This window comes from Hyla sarda, chromosome 9, assembly GCF_029499605.1.
Source record: "Hyla sarda isolate aHylSar1 chromosome 9, aHylSar1.hap1, whole genome shotgun sequence".
NCBI classification, from domain to species: domain Eukaryota; kingdom Metazoa; phylum Chordata; class Amphibia; order Anura; family Hylidae; genus Hyla; species Hyla sarda.
Window position 1 is genome coordinate 76,273,493 of NC_079197.1, and position 21,299 is coordinate 76,294,791.

At 44.3% G+C, this 21,299-nt stretch overlaps 2 protein-coding genes across 4 annotated transcripts in view; one reads left to right on the plus strand and one right to left on the minus strand.

The window, feature by feature from the left end:
• The first annotated feature begins 13,054 nt into the window (after positions 1–13,054).
• Positions 13,055–19,083, plus strand: LOC130292039 (zinc finger BED domain-containing protein 4-like). Of its 3 annotated transcripts, XM_056541474.1 has the most exons (4): positions 13,075–16,179; positions 16,266–16,333; positions 17,253–17,375; positions 18,948–19,083. In XM_056541474.1, exon 1 carries the CDS (start codon positions 14,748–14,750, stop codon positions 16,032–16,034), a length of 1,287 nt encoding a protein of 428 aa, XP_056397449.1. In that variant the 5' UTR covers positions 13,075–14,747; the 3' UTR covers positions 16,035–16,179; positions 16,266–16,333; positions 17,253–17,375; positions 18,948–19,083. The 3 variants fall into 3 exon arrangements, with proteins under 3 accessions (XP_056397450.1, XP_056397449.1, XP_056397448.1); XM_056541475.1 differs by having other exon boundaries at positions 13,055–16,333; XM_056541473.1 differs by having other exon boundaries at positions 13,075–16,333.
• Positions 18,982–21,299, minus strand: part of LOC130292038 (uncharacterized) — a 64,581-nt gene continuing 62,263 nt past the window's right edge. Inside the window, exon 2 of the mRNA XM_056541472.1 lies at positions 18,982–19,100. The gene's annotated coding sequence lies outside the window, so the exon portion shown is untranslated. The remainder of the gene's footprint in view (positions 19,101–21,299) is intronic.

A 21,299-nucleotide genomic window follows, 5' to 3' on the forward strand; every position in this document is an offset into this window, starting at 1 on the left:
TGTGGACTTTTGACACGCAGAGAACAAGAGAGGCTATAAGGGTAGGAGGTGCGGGTCCCTGTACCCAGGCAGGGCACGCTGTCCTTTGGCACAGGATCGGTGACGCGGACACCCCGGCAGCAGTCAACAAACATCAGCGTGCGGTCCCCTGAGGCGCCTAGGCCCCCCAGAGGGGAAATGAAAAATTACAAAGTCCAGGTTGTCGGCCAGGGGGAGATGAGAGTCCCTATGCCCAGGATGGTCAACCGAACATTGCAAGGCTTCTGGAAGGTTCTTCCATGCATGTAGACTTTTGACATGCAGAGAACCAGAGAGGCTATAAAGGCGGGAGGCGCGTTTCCCTGCACCCAGGGAGGGGGCACCATCCTTGGGCACAGGATCGGTGATGCGGACCCTCCCCCTGCCCGGCGGCGAGGAGCGGAAGCGCCGGGTGAGTAAGAATACATCGGAGGGAGGTCCGCCGAGGAGGTTCGCCCTCCAAGGGAGTCCGCACTCAGCCGCTTTCTCAGGGTACGCTAGGGCAGAGCGCGGGCTCCCCTGGGAACGAACCTTCCGGTTTCTCCCTTGGTATTTTCCAGGGAATTGGTCTGGTTCAGGTACCTGACCCGAGGCTGGGCGGTCCCCGGGCGAAGCCTCTGAAACAGTCCCCTGACAGGCTTCCATGCCTGTAGACCTTTGACACGGAGAGAACCAGAGAGGCTATAAGGGTGGGAGGCGCGGGTCACTGTACCAAGGCAGGGCGCGCCATCCTTGGGCATAGGAGCGGTGACACGGACATCCCGGCAGCAGGGAGCTGAAGCGTCGGGTGAGTCAACAAACACCGGCGTGCGGTCCGCTGAGGCGCCTCGGTCCTCCAGAGGCGAAATGAAATATTACAAAGTCAAGGTTGTTGGCCAGGGGGAGATGTGAGTCCCTATGCCCAGGATGGTCAACCGAACATGGCAAGGCCTCTGGAAGGATCTTCCATGCCTGTAGACTTTTGACACGCAGAGAACAAGAGAGGCTATAAGAGCGGGTCCCTGTACCCAGACAGGGCGCGCCGTCCTTGGGCACAAGATCGGAGATGCGGACCCCTCAGCGTCCGGGAGCAGAAGCCTTCCGGTTTCTCCCTTGGTATTTTCCAGGGGGAATAGGCTGGTTCATGTACCCGACCCGGGGCCGGGCGGTCCCCTGGCGAAGCCTCTTAAACAGTCCCCTGACAGGCTTCCATGCCTGTAGACCTTTGACACGCAGAGAACCAGAGAGGCTATAAGGGTGGGAGGCGCAGGTCCCTTTACCCAGGCAGGGCACACCGTCCTTGGGCACAGGATCGGTGACGCGGACACCCCTGCAGCGGTCAACAAACATCGGTGTGCGGTCCGCTGAGGCGCCTCGGCTCCCCCAGAGGGGAAATGAAAAATTACAAAGTCCAGGTTGTCGGCAAGGGGGAGATGAGAGTCCCTATGCCCAGGATGGTCAACCGAACATGGCAAGGCTTCTGGAAGGTTCTTCCATGCATGTAGACTTTTGTCATGCAGAGAACCAGAGAGGCTATAAGGGCGGGAGGCGCGTTTCCCTGCACCCATGGAGGGGGCACCATCCTTGGGCACAGGATCGGTGATGCGGACCCTCCCCCTGCCCGGCGGCGAGTAGCGGAAGCGTCGGGTGAGTAAGAATACATCGGAGGGAGGTCCGCCGAGGAGGTTCGCCCTCCAAGGGAGCCCGCACTCAGCCGCTTTCTCAGGGTACGCTAGGGCCGAGCGCGGGCTCCCCTGGGAACGAACCTTCCGGTTTCTCCCTTGGTATTTTCCAGGGAATTGGTCTGGTTCAGGTACCCGACCCGAGGCTGGGCAGTCCCCGGGCGAAGCCTCTGAAACAGTCCCCTGACAGGCTTCCATGCCTGTAGACCTTTGACACGGAGAGAACCAGAGAGGCTATAAGGGTGGGAGGCGCGGGTCACTGTGCCAAGGCAGGGCGCGCCATCCTTGGGCATAGGAGCGGTGACACGGACATCCCGGCAGCAGGGAGCAGAAGCGTCGGGTGAGGCAACAAACACCGGCGTGCGGTCCGCTGAGGCGCCTCGGTCCTCCAGAGGCGAAATGAAATATTACAAAGTCAAGGTTGTTGGCCAGGGGGAGATGCGAGTCCCTATGCCCAGGATGGTCAACCGAACATGGCAAGGCCTCTGGAAGGATCTTCCATGCCTGTAGACTTTTGACACGCAGAGAACAAGAGAGGCTATAAGGGCGGGTCCCTGTACCCAGACAGGGCGCGCCGTCCTTGGGCACAAGATCGGAGATGCGGACCCCTCAGCATCCGGGAGCAGAAGCCTTCCGGTTTCTCCCTTGGTATTTTCCAGGGGGAATAGGCTGGTTCATGTACCCGACCCGGTGCCGGGCGGTCCCCTGGCGAAGCCTCTTAAACAGTCCCCTGACAGGCTTCCATGCATGTAGACCTTTGACACGCAGAGAACCAGAGAGGCTATAAGGGTGGGAGACGCAGGTCCCTTTACCCAGGCAGGGCACACCGTCCTTGGGCACAGGATCGGTGACGCGGACACCCCGGCAGCGGTCAACAAACATCGGTGTGCGGTCCGCTGAGGCGCCTCGGCTCCCCCAGAGGCGAAATTAAAAATGACAAAGTCTAGGTTGTCGGCCAGGGGGAGATGCGAGTCCCTATGCCCAGGATGGTCAACCGAACATGGCAAGGCTTCTGGAAGGTTCTTCCATGCATGTAGACTTTTGACATGCAGAGAACCAGAGAGGCTTTAAGGGCGGGAGGCGCTGGTCCCTGTATCAAGGCAGGGCGTGCCGTCCTTGGGCACAGGATCGGTGATGCGGACCCCCCGGCGGCGGGGAGCGGAAGCGTCGGGCGAGTAAGGATACATCGGAGGGCGATCCGCCGAGGAGGTTTGCCCCCCAGGGGAGCCCGCACTCGGCGGCTCCCTCAGGGTACGCCAGGGCCGAGCGCGGGCTCCCCTGGGGACGAAACTTCTGGTTTCTCCCTTTGTATTTTCCAAGGGGATTGGGCTGGTTCATGTACCCGACCTGGGGCTGGGCGGTTCCCGGGTGAAGCCTCCAGGACGGTCCCCTGACAGGCTTCCATGCCTGTAGACCTTTGAAATGCAGAGAACCAGAGAGGCTATAAGGGCGGGAGGCATGGGTCCCTGTACCCAGGCAGGGCGCGCCGTCCTTGGGCACAGGATCGGTGACGCGGACACCCCGTCAGCGGGGGGCAGAAGCATCGGGCGACTCAACAAACATCGGCGGGCGCTGTCGGCCAGGGGGAGATGCGAGGAGGGTAAACGATCATGGGCAAGACTTCTGGAAGGGTCTTCCATGCCTGTAGACTTTTGAAATGCAGAGAACCAGAGACGCTATAAGGGCGGGAGGCGCGGGTCCCTGTATCAAGGCAGGGCGTGCCGTCCTTGGGCACAGGATTGGTGACGCGGACCCCCCGGCGGCGGTTGCAAAAGCGTCGGGCGAGTCGGCAAACATTGGTGGGGTGGTTTAGCTAGGCGCCCCGGACCTCTGGAGGCGAAATAAAAAATATCAAAGTCCCGGTTGTTGGCCAGGTGGATGTACGGGTCCCTTTGCCCAGGAAGGTCACTTGAGGTGACTCACTGTAACAAACCACCTCCTCATATATTCTCCCTACTACTGTGGGGACACAATGTAACAAACCTGTTTCTCATGTAATCGCCTTACTACTTGGGTGACAAACTGTAAGGAACTCATGTAATCTCCTTACTACTGGGGTGACACACTTTAACAAACCCCATCCTCATGTTATTAATTTATTGCTGGGGTGACATACTGTAACAAACCTCCTCCTCATGTAATCTTCTTACTACTGGGGTGACACACAGTAACAAAACTCCTTTCTAATGTAATCTCATTACTTCTGGGCTGACCCACTGTAACAAACCACCTCCTCATATAATCTCCTTACTACTGGGGTGACACACTGTAACAAATCTCCTCTTCATGTGATCTCCTTACTACTGGGGTGACACACTGTAACAAACCCCCTAATCTTGTAATCTCCTTACTACTTGGGTTACAGACTGTAACAAACCTCCTCCTCATGTAATCTCCTTACTACTGGGGTGAAACACTGTAACAAACCTCCTCACGTAATCTCCTTACTACTGGGGTGACACACTGTAATAAACCTCCTCCTCCTCATGTTATTAACTTACTAATGGGGTGACACACTGTAACAAACCACCTTTCCATGTAATCTCTTTACTACTGGGGTGACACACTGTAACAAACCTCCTGCTCACATAATCTCCTTACTACTGGGTTGACACAATGTAACAAACCGCCTCCTCATGTAATCTCTTTACTACTGGGATGACACACTGTTAAAAAAAAAAAAAAAAAAAAACATCCTCATATTATTAACTTACTACTTGGGTGACACACTATAATAAACCTTCTTTCCATGTAATCTCTTTACTACTGGGGTGTCACACTGTAACAAACCCCCTCCTCATGTAATCTCCTTACTACTGGGGTGACACACTGTAACAAACCTCCTCCTCATGAAATGTTCTTACTACTGGGGTGACACACTGTAACAAACCTCCTCATCATGTAATCTCTTTACTACTGGGGTGACACAATGTAACACACCTACTCCTTGTGTAATCCTTGTGACACCCTGTAACAAACTCATCTAATCTCCTTACTACTGGGTTGACACACTTTAACAAACCCCATCCTCAAGTTATTAATTTACTGCTGGGGTGACACGCTGTAACAAACCTCCTCCACATGTAATCTTCTTACTACTTGGGAGACACACTGTAAAAAATAAACCCTCCTCATGTAATCTTCTTACTACTAGGGTGACACACTGTAACAAACCTCCTCCTCATGAAATCTTCTTACTACTGGGATGACACACTGTAACAAACCCCCTCCTCATGTAATCTCCTTACTACTGGGGTGACACACTGTAACAAACCTCCTCCTCATGAAATGTTCTTACTACTGGGGTGACACACTGTAACAAACCTCCTCATCATGTAATCTCTTTACTACTGGGGTGACACAATGTAACACACCTACTCCTTGTGTAATCCTTGTGACACCCTGTAACAAACTCATCTAATCTCCTTACTACTGGGTTGACACACTTTAACAAACCCCATCCTCAAGTTATTAATTTACTGCTGGGGTGACACGCTGTAACAAACCTCCTCCACATGTAATCTTCTTACTACTTGGGAGACACACTGTAAAAAATAAACCCTCCTCATGTAATCTTCTTACTACTAGGGTGACACACTGTAACAAACCTCCTCCTCATGAAATCTTCTTACTACTGGGGTGACACACTGGAACAAACCCCATCCTCATGTAATCTTCTTACAACTGGCGTGACACAATGTAAGAAACCTCCTCATCATGTAATCTACTCACTACTGGGGTGACACACTGTAACAAACCCCCTCCTCCTGTAATATTCTTACGACTGGGGTGACACACTGTAACAAACCCCATCATCATGTAATCTTCTTACTACTAGGGTGACACACTGTAACAAACCTCCTCCTAATGTAATATCTTGACTACTGGGGTGACACGCTGTAACAAACCCCCTCCTCATATAATCTCCTTACTACTGAGATGACACACTGTAACAAACCCCCTCCTCATGTAATCTCCTTACTACTGGGGTGACACACTGTAACAAACCTTCTCCTCATGTAAACTCCTTACTACTGGGGTGAAAAACTGTAACAAACCTTCTCCTCATGTAATATCCTTTCTAATATGGTGACACACTGTAACAAATCTCATCCTCATGTAATCTTCATACTACTTGGCTGACACACTGTAACAAACCTCCTCCACATGTTATTGACTTACTACTGGGGTGACACACTGTAACAAACCTCCTCATAATGTAATCTTCTTACTACTGGGGTGACACACTGTAACAAACCTTCTCCCCATGAAATATCCTTACTACTATGGTGACACACTGTAACAAACCTCCTAATCATGTAATCTCCTTTCTACTGGGGTGACACAATGTAACACACCTACTCCTTGTGTAATCCTTGTGACACCCTGTAACAAACTCATCTAATCTCCTTACTACTGGGTTGACACACTTTAACAAACCCCATCCTCAAGTTATTAATTTACTGCTGGGGTGACACGCTGTAACAAACCTCCTCCACATGTAATCTTCTTACTACTTGGGAGACACACTGTAAAAAATAAACCCTCCTCATGTAATCTTCTTACAACTGGGGTGACACACTGTAACAAACCTCCTCCTCATGAAATCTTCTTACTACTGGGGTGACACACTGTAACAAACCCCATCCTCATGTAATATTCTTACGACTGGGGTGACACACTGTAACAAACCCCATCATCATGTAATCTTCTTACTACTAGGGTGACACACTGTAACAAACCTCCTCCTACTGTAATCTCTTGACTACTGGGGTGACACGCTGTAACAAACCCCCTCCTCATGTAATCTCCTTACTACTGAGATGACACACTGTAACAAACCCCCTCCTCATGTAATCTCCTTACTACTGGGGTGACACACTGTAACAAACCTTCTCCTCATGTAAACTCCTTACTACTGGGGTGACAAACTGTAACAAACCTTCTCCTCTTGTAATATCCTTTCTAATATAGACATGTGCATTTCGTTTCGGAACGAATCGCTAAAATAACAAAAAGTGTGATTTTCGTTATTTTCGGACGATCCCGAAAAACGAACATGAAATATCGGATGTTTACAAAAACACCCCATTAACGAATGCTAATCTGACGATATTCGTAATGTGCCAAACATAAAATATCGGGTCTTTACGAAAATGCCGTATTAACGAATGCCAATCTGACGATATTCGTTAAGATCCGAATGGCGATTAACATATGCATTCGATAATTACGAATGTTGACTCTTGTTAACAAACAATGCAGTCTGTAAATAACGTACGCATTCGTTACTCACGAATGCATTTGTTACTCACGAATGCATTCGTTATGTACGAATGCATTAGTTATGTACGAATGCATTCGTTAATTACGAATGCATTTGTTTTTTTTTGTTTTTTTAATTATAAATTTAATACGTACAAAGTCCATTAATGCTTACATCATTATCACAAAGCAAAAAAACAAAACCCCTCCCCCTCCCTTTTCCCTCCCTCCCCTTAAGAAAGCCTGCCCGAAATCCATTGACTTCCTTCCTTTCCCTACTCCTCTCTTACTCTTTACTCCTTTTCACTATCTACTTTCTCCTTTCTCCCAGGGTAGCCATTTATTCTCGATTTTTTTATTTCTTTCACTGTCCTTGAACCACAACAACTCATAAGTTCTAACCTTATTTATACCTCCTAACCATTCTTCCCTTGATGGAACCGCTGGGGCCAACCATTTCCTAAGAATCAAATTCTTTGTCACTCCCAATATTCCAAGTATAATATCAGTATGCTTCGTTCCCATTGTTCCTAGTCCATAAATTGCAACCTTAGGTTCAAAGAGCAATACCATGCCTATTCTAGCTTTAATAGTTTCAAACACTACACTCCAAAATTTTAGCAACTTCGTGCAATTCCATACCATATGTAACCAATTACTTCCCTCAAACCCACACTTGGGGCATTGTGCATTTTCCCTAACATTAATTTTATACAAAAATTGCGGTGAGTACTGTGCCCGATTTACTAACATCAAAAAAGACACCCTATTATTTGCATTGATCGTTGTTCTTCTAATATTCTTTAACACCAATTTCCACTCTTCTTCTGAAATTCCACCTATATCCAGTGCCTGTCCTAACTGTTTGACTACGTCCTCCCAACCCTTCTGACCTAACATTTTATATAAAGTACTCATTATTTTCCTTTCCCCCCCCCTGTGCACTTTTAATATATTCTGTAATGTGATAACACCCTACCTTTAATTTCCCTTTCGGTTTTTGCTGTCCCAAGGCGTCTTTTAACTGTACATAACCAAAGTAATTAGTATTTTTTAGATTAAAGCGTTCACTCAAACATTCCCAATCTATTATTTCCCCATTTGTGCAAACCTGCTCTAACAACCTAATTCCTTTATCTTCCCAATTCACATATTCTGCAATTTTCTTTATTTCTGGGAAGTTCTCATTTTCCCATAAGGGGGTACACCACACACACTACTCATTATCCCTGTTGCTGACTTCATACTATCCCATACTTGTACCAATAAATCTTTAGCTACGTTCTCCTCTTCTACACCCTTCTTCAAACTCCCACTCTCCAACCACTCCCATATGGACCCATATTTCTTACACCCCCTTTTCAAATAATCCAATAGTGTTTGTTGCTCTTGAATAACCAATGTTAGTTGGGATGCTATGAAGTATTGCTGAAAATTAGGGAGACCCAGCCCTCCTTCCTCTAAGGGATGGTACAAATATTGACTCTTGATCCTGACTCTTTTTCCACCCCATATAAGATTGTTTAATATACTTTCCAATTTTTTAAACCAAATATTTTTAATCCATATGGGAGAAGCTCTCAAATAATGTGTTATCATGGGGAGTAATACCATTCTCAGCAGTCCTATTCTATCTGCCATTCCCAATCTCATTTTCCTCCATGTATTTACCTTTCCCCTTACCTTCCCCAACAGAGGTCCAAATTTAATCTCTCAAAATTCAAGACAGCGCTAGAGATCTTAACACCCAGATATTCCAAACTATCATTAAGTCTTAGTACTTTTACAGGGCCAATAGGGACCTCAATTTCTTCATCCAAAGGCATGAGACCGGACTTCTGCCAATTAATTTTAATTCCTGAGAAATATCCAAATTTTTCCACTAACCTAATCACTTCCTGTACTTTCTCTACCGGATTCCTAACAAACAAAAGCACATCATCGGCATATAATAACATTCTTTCTCTATCCCCTTGTACCCCAAACCCTTGAAAGACTTCTGTGTTCCTAACCATAGCTGCTAGTGGCTCTATAAAGAGTGCAAATAATAAAGGTGATAACGGACATTCCTGTCTTGAACCTCTTTTTTTTTAAAACGTATTCGTAAATTTCCCATTAATACTAATTTTTGCTATAGGAGCTGAATAAACCATTTTTATAGCTTTTAAGAATAAAGTGCCCAAACTAAATCTTTCCACCACCCCAAAGAGGAAACCCCACTCCACCCTGTCGAAAGCTTTGTTTGTGTCCAACGACAGGATGGAGCGGGGATCCCCTCCACGTGTTTGAATGTTAAGGAATGTCCTGTGTATATTGGAAAACATATTCCTACCTACCATAAAACCCCTTTGTTCTTGCCCTATCATCTCACCCAAAACCTTTTTTAATCTTCCTGTCCATAATTTTGCAAAAATGTTGTAATCCGTATTCAATAGTGATATAAGACGGTAATTCTCCATCTTTTCCCTGTTGCCCCCCTTCTTGGGGATCAATATTATCACTGCTTCAGACATTGAAGGGGTCATAGCCCCTCTTTCCAAGGATTCATTAATAATCTCCATCAAGCAGGGCAACAGAGACCCATGAAATCTTTTATAAAAATCAAATGAGAACCCATCAGACCCTGGGGCGGAATTCCCTGCACATGTTCTCAATGCTTCTTGGACTTCCCCCAGGCTAATCCCCTCATTCATTTTCCTCTTCCCCTCCTCATTTAAACTTGGCAGAACTAAATTTTGTAAGAATGTTTTAATCTCCGATTCTGATTTTACCCCTTCAGATTCATATAATGTTTGATAATACTCCATCGCTATCTTCCTTATCTCCTCTTGATCTGTTACTATTAATCCCTGCTTATTTTCTAAATTAGTAATTTCCGTATTTTCCCTTAGATTTTTTATTATACCAGAGAGCCACTTATTTGATTTCCCCCCTTCCGCATAGCATTTTTGTCCCCAGAAAAAAATCCTATGTTGTGCCTTCTCAAGCATTAACTCTTTATATTCTTTTTTGCGCTTGTTCCAGTTTTCCCCAGTTCTCATCTCTGGCATCAGTTGCATAAACTTCCTCCAATTTTTTTATCTGATCTACCAAGTTATCTTCTTTCTTCCTTACTTTCCTCCTAAACTGGGTTATATTTCGGGACAAAATCCCCCTCAAATATGCTTTCATAGCATCCCAAACCATAAATATATCGGCCGAACCTTTGTTTGTAGCCCAAAACCATTTAATCTCCTCCTCTATACCCTTTGTCACGTCTTCCACCTCAAACCAATGCGGATTAATATTTCTATTCATATTCTGGGGGGGGACCCGATCTTCACCACCGAAACTACAACCACCATGGAGTGATCAGACAAGCCCTTGGGCTCATAAACAATTTTTCTAATACCCCTTGCTCCACTATCATTGGCCAGAATCAAATCGATACGTGATGCAGTTTTATGGCTCAAATTAAAACAGGAAAAATTTTCTCGCAAAGGATTCAGGTTTCTCCATACATCTCTCCATCCTACTTCTTTACAAAAATCTGCCAGGACATTCCTCCCCTCCCTCATTACTCCTCCTCTCCGGTCCCTTTTGTTATCCATTACTGAGTTAAAATCCCCGATAATATATACATCTTTGTAATTTTTATCACTTAAAAAATTCACCAGATTAACCAATACCTCTGTTTTGAAAGGGGGAGGAATATAAACAAAAGCAAGAATAACTTGTACCATATTCCACTCTACGTGGAGAAAAACAAATCTCCCTCTATCATCACAGCGAGCATTTTTAACCTGCATATTCATTTTACCGTGAATCAACACCGAGACCCCCGATGAGTAGTTTGTTCTAAATGAGGGGAATTCCTGAACAGCCCATTTCTTTTTCATTAGATGGACAGATTCTTTTGTTAAATGTGTTTCTAACAAGCATACCACTGCAGGTAGATAATTTTTAACCCTATCCATAATAGCTACTCTTTTCTTCCTCTCCTTAATACCTTTAATATTCCATACTAACATTTTACCTCCTTGGCTACCCTGGGTCTCCATACTCTTTTACTCCGTCATCTCTACTTCTAACCGATTTCCAGGCTGTCTTGAACCACCCTCAAACGGGCTGGGAATAACAGGAAAAAGCAATATTCAAATTATGGAGTCTCTTCTTAATATCTCTATACTCCATTCTTTTCCTTTGAGTCTCTTTTGAAAAATCCAGATAAAAAAAAAACACCCGCGCTCCCAACTTCAATTTTTCCCCTCTCCCTTGATAACTTCAATAGGGTGTCTCTATCTTTAGCACACATAAATTTTAGCAGTAAAGTCCTAGGCAAAGCTCCGGGCGGTGGTTTGGTATATGGTATCCTGTGGGCTCTTTCTATAACATAACAGGTTGAAAACGTACGTTCTCCAAAGGTGTCAGCTAGCCATTTTGTGCAGAAGGCAATAGGGTCAGCTCCTTCTTCCCCTTCCGGAAGGCCAATAACGCTTACATTAGCCCTCCTTGATCTATCCTCTAAATCTTCTATCTTCCTTTTTAAGAAATTATTTTCCTTTGTGAGTTCTTCCTGCACTTTCTCAATGCTTTGTAGTTTACCGTCCATCTGGGGCACCATGTTCTCTATTTTCCCCACTCTTTCTTTCACCTTTTTTATATCTTCACGGATAAAACTCACGTCTGAGCTGAGACTGCCCACTTGTACTGTTAAGTTTTCTAATGCTTTATTACTTTTTTCCACACCACTTAATATGGAAGTTAGCATAGAATTATTCACATCTTCACTCTCTCCCTCCTCTGTTACTCCTTCCTCCTGAAGGGCTGCATATCTAGAGCCATACATGCTATCCCCATGTCTTTGTGTTCTGGTTTTAATTGTTTCTTTAGGTGATTTTAGAAATTTATCCATTTTGCCTGCTTCTCCTGTAACATTCCCGCCCGATCTCCTAGGCTGGATCTTGGGAGCCATATTAATTTGTTTGGCTTTTTTATGTTATACTCAAGGAAAACACCTGCACAGAAAAGAGGCAAAAAAGGTGCATAGTGCTTTCTTACCTTTTCCCCCCCTTGAGGCGTGAAGGTTTTTTTAAAAAAGTAATAGACTTACAGTTCTGTTGTTCAACTCTGCAGGCTCTAAGCTGTAAATCTGAATGCATACGTCCTGCAAAAAACCATACACCATTCAATAACAGAGAGTCACCAGCTCATCTTTCTTCAGTGAGTTATTTTATAAATTCAGACAGAGCAATACTTTTCAATATACACCTCCTCCTCTCTACCGATGCCTTCGGTTAATACGTTTTTGTTTCACCTTGGGGATAGCTGAAAAATTCCTCCACATAAGGTAATCAGCTTATATAACCAGTCCTCGGACTACCGATCATGTTCACATATACTCTTAACAACATTATCCATATAGAGGAGGGGTAGCTGGAGGATTATAAGGGGTATAGAGGTATAGGGAGGGGGGGGGCGAAGTCACTTTATAGTTCCAAAACTGTGATAGCTCCGACACACCTCTGCCCCCCCTCCACCACTTTTAGTACAGTAGCTCATCCAGATTTCTTGATCTCACATGCTTATCCTATCATCTGTAACCAGGGTGAGGAGGTATACCCCACCAGACTCTCATAGACTGCCATTGCCAGCCTGCATTTCAGAAAAGCTTTCCTACAACGGACTTCAGTTAAAATGAATAGATTCAAGCTCACCACGCTGATCCTGGCCTCTGTTACCCGAGCTGATTGCAGGGCACCCGGAGCGGCCGGCGTGTTCCGTCGCACGCCGAGCCCGCTCACGTGGTCCCCCCAGCTGCTTTGCACCACTCGTGCTTGCGCTCCGTCTCCTTCCTCTTCTTCCTGCCGGATCTCTTTTCTGCTGACTGTGCGCCTCTCAGCTCGTTCACCTCCACCACTACTGTCCACTGCAGCGAGGCCGCCACACCCCCTCCCACACCGGACACCTCCATCTCCATACCACAGCGGGGAGCAGATCCGTCCGTCAGGTGGTTTCCTTTTTTATTTTTTCTCTCTTTCCTCTTTTTCTTTCTTTTTTCGCCCTAATCAGGGACGTTCGTCCCAGGGTCAGCATCATGCCTCCTGGGGGGTGGGGGGAGAGGAGGGAGAGAGCCCTGGAGCGGGCGGAGCTGACGAGATCACATCCTCTCGTCACGTGACCCTTGTCCCAGAATAAACAAGGACTTGATTTGTTAATTACGGAATGCATTCGTTATTAGTTGACGAAATCGAAACTAAGGAATAATTTTCTCCATTTATTTGATTGGTCACTTTACAGAGTTTGTTATCACATGACATTAGTCAGCCAATCGGGGTGTCCTTCTACATCCTGTGTTTTTCACGGACATTGAGGAACTTTTCTTTATTCCTGTGAAAGTTTTACTGGTGTTAACAGTGACTCACAGTGCTTGTAGAGATGGACAGATCCCCTGAGGAAGACTTCCCCAGTGACACAGAGACAGCTAGAGGACAAGGTGTTACCAAGAAGCCAAAGGTAACAGCTGCCATTTTTTATAAGAGGACATCAGCAAGGCCTGCTGCCAAGTCTTCCAGTGGCCAAACTTCTAGGCAACCAATCAGAGACATCTGCCATGTGGAGACGGAGACTCTAGCAGAAAATGAGACAGCCATTACTGATGCTGAGGTGGCCCTAAATGTCCATCAAGAAGGCTCTGACACAGAAATAGACAACATCATGCATGTCAGTCCTGCCCTTGCAGATGTGAACATTGGCATTGTAGAAGAGGAGGTACCATGGTCCAGTATTGCACCAGATAAACCTTTTTTGCCACTACTATTCGTACATGACATTGATGATGACTATCAAGAATCTCAATCACCACCATCCTCCTCTGGCTCCATAGTTGTGGATACACCCTCCCATGCAAAGACTGCCACTGTCACCAGTACAAGGACTTTAGCTACTGCTTCCAAGAGCACTCCCCTTCCAGAAAAACCTTCCCCATCAGCACAACCCAGTGTCAGTGGTAACCGCAAATCTAAGGTATGGGAGCATTTCATAACAGTTGGGGATGGTCGCTTGGCCAAATGTAAGCTATGTGGCAAGGAAGTAAGTTGTGGCAAAGTCTTGGGGCATCTCACCAATGCAGGAATGGATAACCATCTGAGGACACACCACAAGGCAGTGTTGATGAGAGAAGAAAGTGGTTTGGCAGCTCCACCAAGTAAAAGAAAGGGAAGTAGTAGTGCTAGTTCCAGTGCTACTATGAGTTCAGCCTCAGATAACCTAGAAAAGGGGCAAGGGGCTGAAGCTGTTGTTCATCCCAGTAAAGGAAACCAGTCCACCATAGAACAGTTTACTGGTTTTCATCCCAGGGGGATTTCCCGCCAACAGTCCCGCAAGATTACCCGCCTTATAGGTGAGCTCATAGCCATTGGGGGGGCTCCATTTAACATGGTGGAAGGGGAACCTTTTAAACGCCTTCTAAAGGCACTTGCACCCCAATATATTGTACCATCACGTACCACATTCAGCAGAAGTATAGTACCTGCTTTGTATAAATCGTGTGTGGAAAAGAGGAGCTGGGAAAAGCTGCTGGACAGTCTGTACATCTAACCACTGACCTGTGGAGTGCTCCCAGTGGCCAGCATGCTTTCCTATCATTGACCACACACTGGTGGCAGCCCATTGTCACTGAACTTGCCCAAACCAAATCAGGTCCAAGAAGCACAGGGGCTGGTGTTGAGAATACAAATCAGGGCCACCGCTCATTCCTCCTCCATGCAGAGGTATTGGATGAGCAGCACAGCTCACAAAACATAACCAGAGCACTTAAAAAAAATGGTGGAAGAATGGCTTGGGGAACACGGAGATACACATCCGAAGATGGGTTTCGTGGTGACTAACGGTGCAGCCAAAATGATAAAGGCATTGCGTAATGGCAACTTTGTATGTGTGCGATGCTCTGCACATGTCCTCCATCTTGTGGTGAAGGCCGGTTTGGAAGACACCTCAGAGAGCAACACAAAGCTCACAGGAGTTCTGGATTCATGTAGAAAAATTGCAGGGCATTTTCACCGGAGTGTTAAAGACAGCCACTTACTCAGACGGGAGCAGAGTAAGGCAGGTGTTCCTCAACACAGACTGAAACAGGATGTTAGCACCCGGTGGAATTCCACACTAGAAATGCTGGAAAGAATCCTAGAGCAGCAGAAACCCATACATGCAAAGTCCCATGAAAATTATATTGGCATCACCAGAGCATTTGGCAGGGAGGAGTGGACCTTAGTTGCTCAGGTGGTTGCTGTACTTAGCCCCTTTCGTGCGGTCACGGAAAAGTTAAGCCAGGAGAAGGCAAGTTTGGCGCAAGTCATCCCTCTCTTTACTCATCTGTTAACCAAAATGGATGCCTTCCTGAATAACAGAGAGAAGTTGACTGGAGGCTATATAGTTGGTGATGTTGCCACACTGGTAAGGAGACTCCAGGTCCTACTACAGCGTAGGATTAAAGAGCTGACAGACACTTGCCCTGATCTAATGCTAGCCACCATGTGTGACCCCCGGATTAAGGGCAAAATGGCTCTCCAAGCAAATGCCCTAACAAGCTGGAGGGACAAATTAATCATCAAGGTGTGTGACAGACAGAGACTATTAGATGTGGGACAAGAGAGGCATGATGAGGAGGAAGAAGCAGAGGAAGATGAGCCTGCAGAAATCTCAGCAACCATCAGCAACACTGCTACAACCTCCTCAAGAGCTGCAGACTTTTGGGCAGAGACATTGCAAAGCCTGGTTGGACAAACCAGACAACCCTCTCGGATACCAAGAGACAAGGTGGCAGACATGGTCAAAATTTATGTGTCTGAACCAAATATATTTCCCACTGCCGATGCCATGAAATATTGGGACGAAAAGAGGGCTATTTGGCCTGCTCTAAGCATGGTGGCCCAGGAGCTCCTATCCTGCCCCCCAACCTCTGTGCAAAGTGAGCAGGTATTTTCTGTCACCGGGAACATTCTATGCCCACAGCGTTCTCAACTGTCCCCTCAGCTCATGGAGCAGATGACTTTTTTTAAAGTCAATTTGCCAAAGTTAGGGTACCCAGCCCTAAACTTTGAAACAAGTTAAAAAGTTGAAGTTACCTCTTCAGTTAAAGTTGAACACTGCAGTTACCCTTGAGTTCAAGTTTCGTTAACAAGTTGGAATGTTTTCCCGTTACTACCAGTTGTTTAAAAGTGAAGCAAGTGACAAGCTTAACAGCCCCTTCAAACAGGTGAGTGGTCTGTCAATCATCCCCTTCCCTCCTAATATCCCATTATTAATTTTAGTTTAATTTATACCTTTCCATCTTTCTTTCAGGATTTAGGAATCCTATTGCTGGACCTTGAAGTGGGTGAAAAAAAGGAGTTTCTTTCAGCAAATCACTGGTGAGTAACTTAAAATTCCATCAATTTTCTTTATAACAGTTGTGCTTTACAGTGCCTCTGCCACTAGAGGGACCCCTAGTAAATGAATGGAGCAAATATTCCAGAGGCATAATGGTCAATTCACACGTACATTATTTTTTGCAGATATTGAAATCTGCAGCATAATATGCAGTACATCAAATCTGCGCAGAATAATGTACGTGCCAATAGAAAATATAAGTCAGTGTATTATTTTTTTATTTATTTCTCTCCAGTCTGTCCACAGGGCTCTCTCTGCTGACACCTCTGTACATGTCAGCCAGGAACTGTCCAGATTAGAATAACATTTTCATAGCAAAGTTCCTGCTGCTCTAGACAGTTCCTAATACGGACAAAGGTGTCAGCAGAGAGCACTGTGGACAAGGGGGCAGATTTATCAAAACCTGCCAAGAGGAAAAGTTGCCCAGTTGCCCATAGCAACCAGTCAGATTGGTTCTTTCATTTAGCACAGGCCTTGTTAAAAAATTAAAGAAGCGAGCTGATTGGTTGCTATGGGCAACTTCTCCTCTGGACAGGTCTTGATAAATCTCCCCCAAGATGTGGACAACACAAAAAAAAAAAAAAGTGGAAATAAAAATAATGTAATGTTAGTAATAATTTAGACACCACACAGGATAAAGAAAAAAATGTTTTTTTTTTTCTTGAATGGCCAAGGCCTTCAATGCTGCAGTAGTAATAATAACATATCTTAAACAGAACAACAACTGAAACATATCAACAAGGCGAAATAATTTAGTCCCGTATATTTCAGTTTTTTTTTGGGGTATTGCTGCTGCTTATGGGGCATAACGTCCACCCTCAAATCATGCATCGCCTGCATCTGTTGTTGGCTATGGTGGGACAACATGGCCTGAAATTCTCCCATTTGTTTGGCCAACAGGGCTTGGAACTCTTGTTTTTGTGATCGGTGGAGTTCAACCATGGTGCGATTCATCCGGCGCAATTCGCGCGACATGTTCCTGTTCTCCTTGGCCAGCCTTTGGATTTCTTTAGCAAGCTGCAGGTAAGTATCCCTTGGGACAGAGCCAGGAGCTAGGGTTGGGGGAGAGTGGTTGGTGTTGTTCACCTGGGGACACCTCCTCCTCCTCATCTATCTCAGCCGATGCTGAGGACAGGACAGGTGATTGGGGCAAGTTTTGATGGCGGACCATCCTCCCTGCAGATGGACCTGGTTGATCTGAAAAAAAAAAAAAAAAAAAAAAATAATTAATTAGTAATGTTTTGACTGAAACAGTAAGAAAGTTTACATTACAGTGTGTCTCATTACTTTGATTAGCTGCCATCATAAGTTCTTAAAGCTTAAATAAATAAATAAACTACAATATGGTGAAAAAGTAATGAGTTTATTTCATCATAGGTAAAGAAGAAGATACTAAAATATTATATTATTAACCTCTGAGGAAATAAACTCATCACTATTTCAGCATTTTGGAGTGTTGTGGGTCTGGAGATGCTGCATTCTCTTGATTGTTCGATATCTATTTATGTATGCATGTGTGTACACACACACACACAAATATATATATATGTGTGTGTGTATAAACTGTATATGTATGTATCTATATATATATATATATATATATATATATATATGAATATTTTATTTATATCTATCTATCTATATACATATATATATATATATATATATATATATACACCAATATATACACATATATATATATATATATATATATATATATATATATACATATATATAGCAACAGAAGAATGCAGCAGCACACTACCAGATTTAGGTGAAACATGAATATGCAGTTAAAACATGGAGAGCTATACAGCTATGGTGTAATAGATGCAAATGTGAAACTATGAAATAGTAAGGCACTTAGCTCGCAAATTTGTCTCCGCCGGCGGTCAAATAGCTTGGACCGTCCCACCGCGATAAGGTGGCCTCCTTGGGACGGACCCTACACTGTGAATATGCCTCTGTGTGAACAGTTCAGTAAGCATGGCAGGGTCTGGAACATCCAAGACACCTTATATACACACCTGATAGAGGTGGGTGGGGTGCAAGGCCAACATGGAGGTAGCCACTCCCCCGTATGTGCAATACAGACAAAGAATAAGTCAGCCAGCACTTTAGTTGATACCAAACTATTATATGGACCTGGCCTACAGGTGCACGCTACTAGGCTAGATATACAGCAACAGAAGTATGCAGCAGCACACTGCCAGCACAAGGATATAGGTGAAACATGAATATGCAGTTAAAACGGAGAGCTATACAGCTATGGTGTAGGCCAGGTCCATATAATAGTTTGGTATCAACTAAAGTGCTGGCTGACTTATTCTTTGTCTGTATATATATATATATATATATATATATATATATATATATACATACATATATATATATACCAATATATACACACACATATATATATATATATATACACATATATGTATATATACATATATATATATATATATATATATATATATATATATATATGTGGGTGTGTGTATGTTTGGGATTAGTATGATTGTTTTATATTTTTTGAACAAGTAATTATTAATAATAATAATAATTTATTTTTATTTTTTTACTCACCGCCAGCACTCTCGGATTCAGGCGACATATGAGGACCACCAAGGCCTGTCTCACTCCGACCCTCTGGCAGGAGATGGTTCCGGAACTCCTGCTCCCACTTCCTGAATTCCTTGTTTTTTTTTTATTTTACGCAGGACGGTTGCTTTACAGTCATAATACCTGCATGAGATATAGTTTATTAAAAAGTTTATCATACATTTAAAATCAATAAAAAGTTTTGTTGACAAATGTTACAACTGTTTGATTTTACTTATATGCACAATTGCATATAAGCAACAGATATAGCCAGTGTTACCAAAATGTCTGGTATGTTAACCCCTTAAGGACTAGGGGTTTTTCCATTTTTGCATTTTCGTTTTTTGCTCCTTGCCTTTAAAAAATCACAACTCTTTCAATTTTGCACCTAAAAATCCATATGATGGCTTATTTTTTGTGCCACCAATTCTACTTTGTAATGACGTCAGTCATTTTGCCCAAAAATCTACGGTGAAACGGGAAAAAAAATCATTGTGAGACAAAAATGAAAAAAAAAACGCCATTTTGTAACTTTTGGGGGCTTTCGTTTCTACGTAGTAAATTTTTCGGTAAAAATGACACCTGATATTTATTCTGTAGGTCCATATGGTTAAAAGATACCCTACTTATATAGGTTTGATTTTGTCGTACTTCTGGAAAAAATCCTAACTTCATACAGGAAAATTAATACATTTAAAATTGTCATATTCTGACCCCTATAACTTTTTTATTTTTCCGTGTATGGGGCGGTATGAGGGCTCTTTTTATTGCGCCGTGATCTGAAGTTTTTAGCGGTACCATTTTTGCATTGATAGGACTTATTGATCGTTGATTCATTTTTTCATGATATAAAAAGTGACCAAAAATGCACTATTTTGGACTTTGGAATTTTTTTGCGCGCACACCTTTGACCGTGGGTTTAATTAACAATATATTTTTATAATTTGGACATTTCCGCACACGGAGATACCATATATGTTTATTTTTATTTACACTGTGTTTTTTTTTTATGGGAAAAGGGGGGTGATTCAAACTTTTAATAGGGAAGGGGTTAAATGATATTAATTCACTTTTTTTCACTTTTTTTTGTAGTGTTATAGCTCCCATAGAGACCTATAACACTGTACACACTGATCTCTTATACTGATCATTGTTATCCCATAGGGACCTATAACACTGTACACACTGATCTCTTATACTGATCATTGTTATCCCATAGGGACCTATAACACTGCACACACTGATCATTATTATCCCATAGGGACCTATAACACTGCACACACTGATCTTTATCATTGATCACTGGTTTCTCATAAGAAACCAGTGATCGATGATTCTGCCGCTTGACTGCTCATGCCTGGATCTCAGGCATTGAGCAGTCATTCGGTGATCGGACAGAGAGGAGGCAGGTAGGGACCCTCCTGCTGTCCTGTAAGCTGTTCGGGATGCCGCGATTTCGTCGCGGCTATCCCGAACAGCCCACTGAGCTAACCGGCATGGTTTCAGTTTCACTTTAGACGCGGCATTCAACTTTGAACGCCGCGTCTAAAGGGTTAATAGCGCGCGGCACAGCGATCAATGCCGCGCGCTATTAGCCACGGGTCCCGTCCGTTGTTAGACCCACCGTGGCCCCGCGTTATAGATCGGGAGCGGACACATGACGTTCCAGTACGTCATGTGTCCTTAAGGGGTTAAAGGGGTATTCCATTATTTTCAATAATGCACTTAATTATACTGTCTGTACCTCTGTGTGGTTTTAATTTTTCCATCTGTGATTAATTACTTAATTAGTAGAATATGCATCATTACAAGTGCCACACACAGTGTAATAATATTTAAATTCCCCATAGACTACTCTTACATTAAAGGGGTACTCTAGTGAAAGGCAGTAAGGAAAAATATTAACTGAACTCTCCAGGGCATGGTTATACAAACTAATATGTTTTCTCTCTATGGTATACTACCCCTTTAACCCATAAAGGACAGTAGGACACAGTCCATGTGATCATATATGAAATTTAAATTGCCTAACTGCTGCAGATGTCATGATCTGTATTGAATGATCATGGTATCTGGTACCCAGAATGAATGCCCAATTGCAGCAAGGGGTTAAACCCTCAGTGAAGGACGGGTTTAACCCCTTGCTGCAACTGGACATTAATTCTGCATTTGCAGCTCCTGAGGTATGATGCACGCTCACCACTCAGTAGGTGGGTACTTTCTGCCTGGCACTTTTCTGTTTAGTTTCTGTTTAATTTCCTTGCACCAGTTGATTTTAAATAAAAAAGGTTTTCACCAGAGTACCCCTTTAACTCCTCTGCTGCATGCTTGAGATCCTGGATG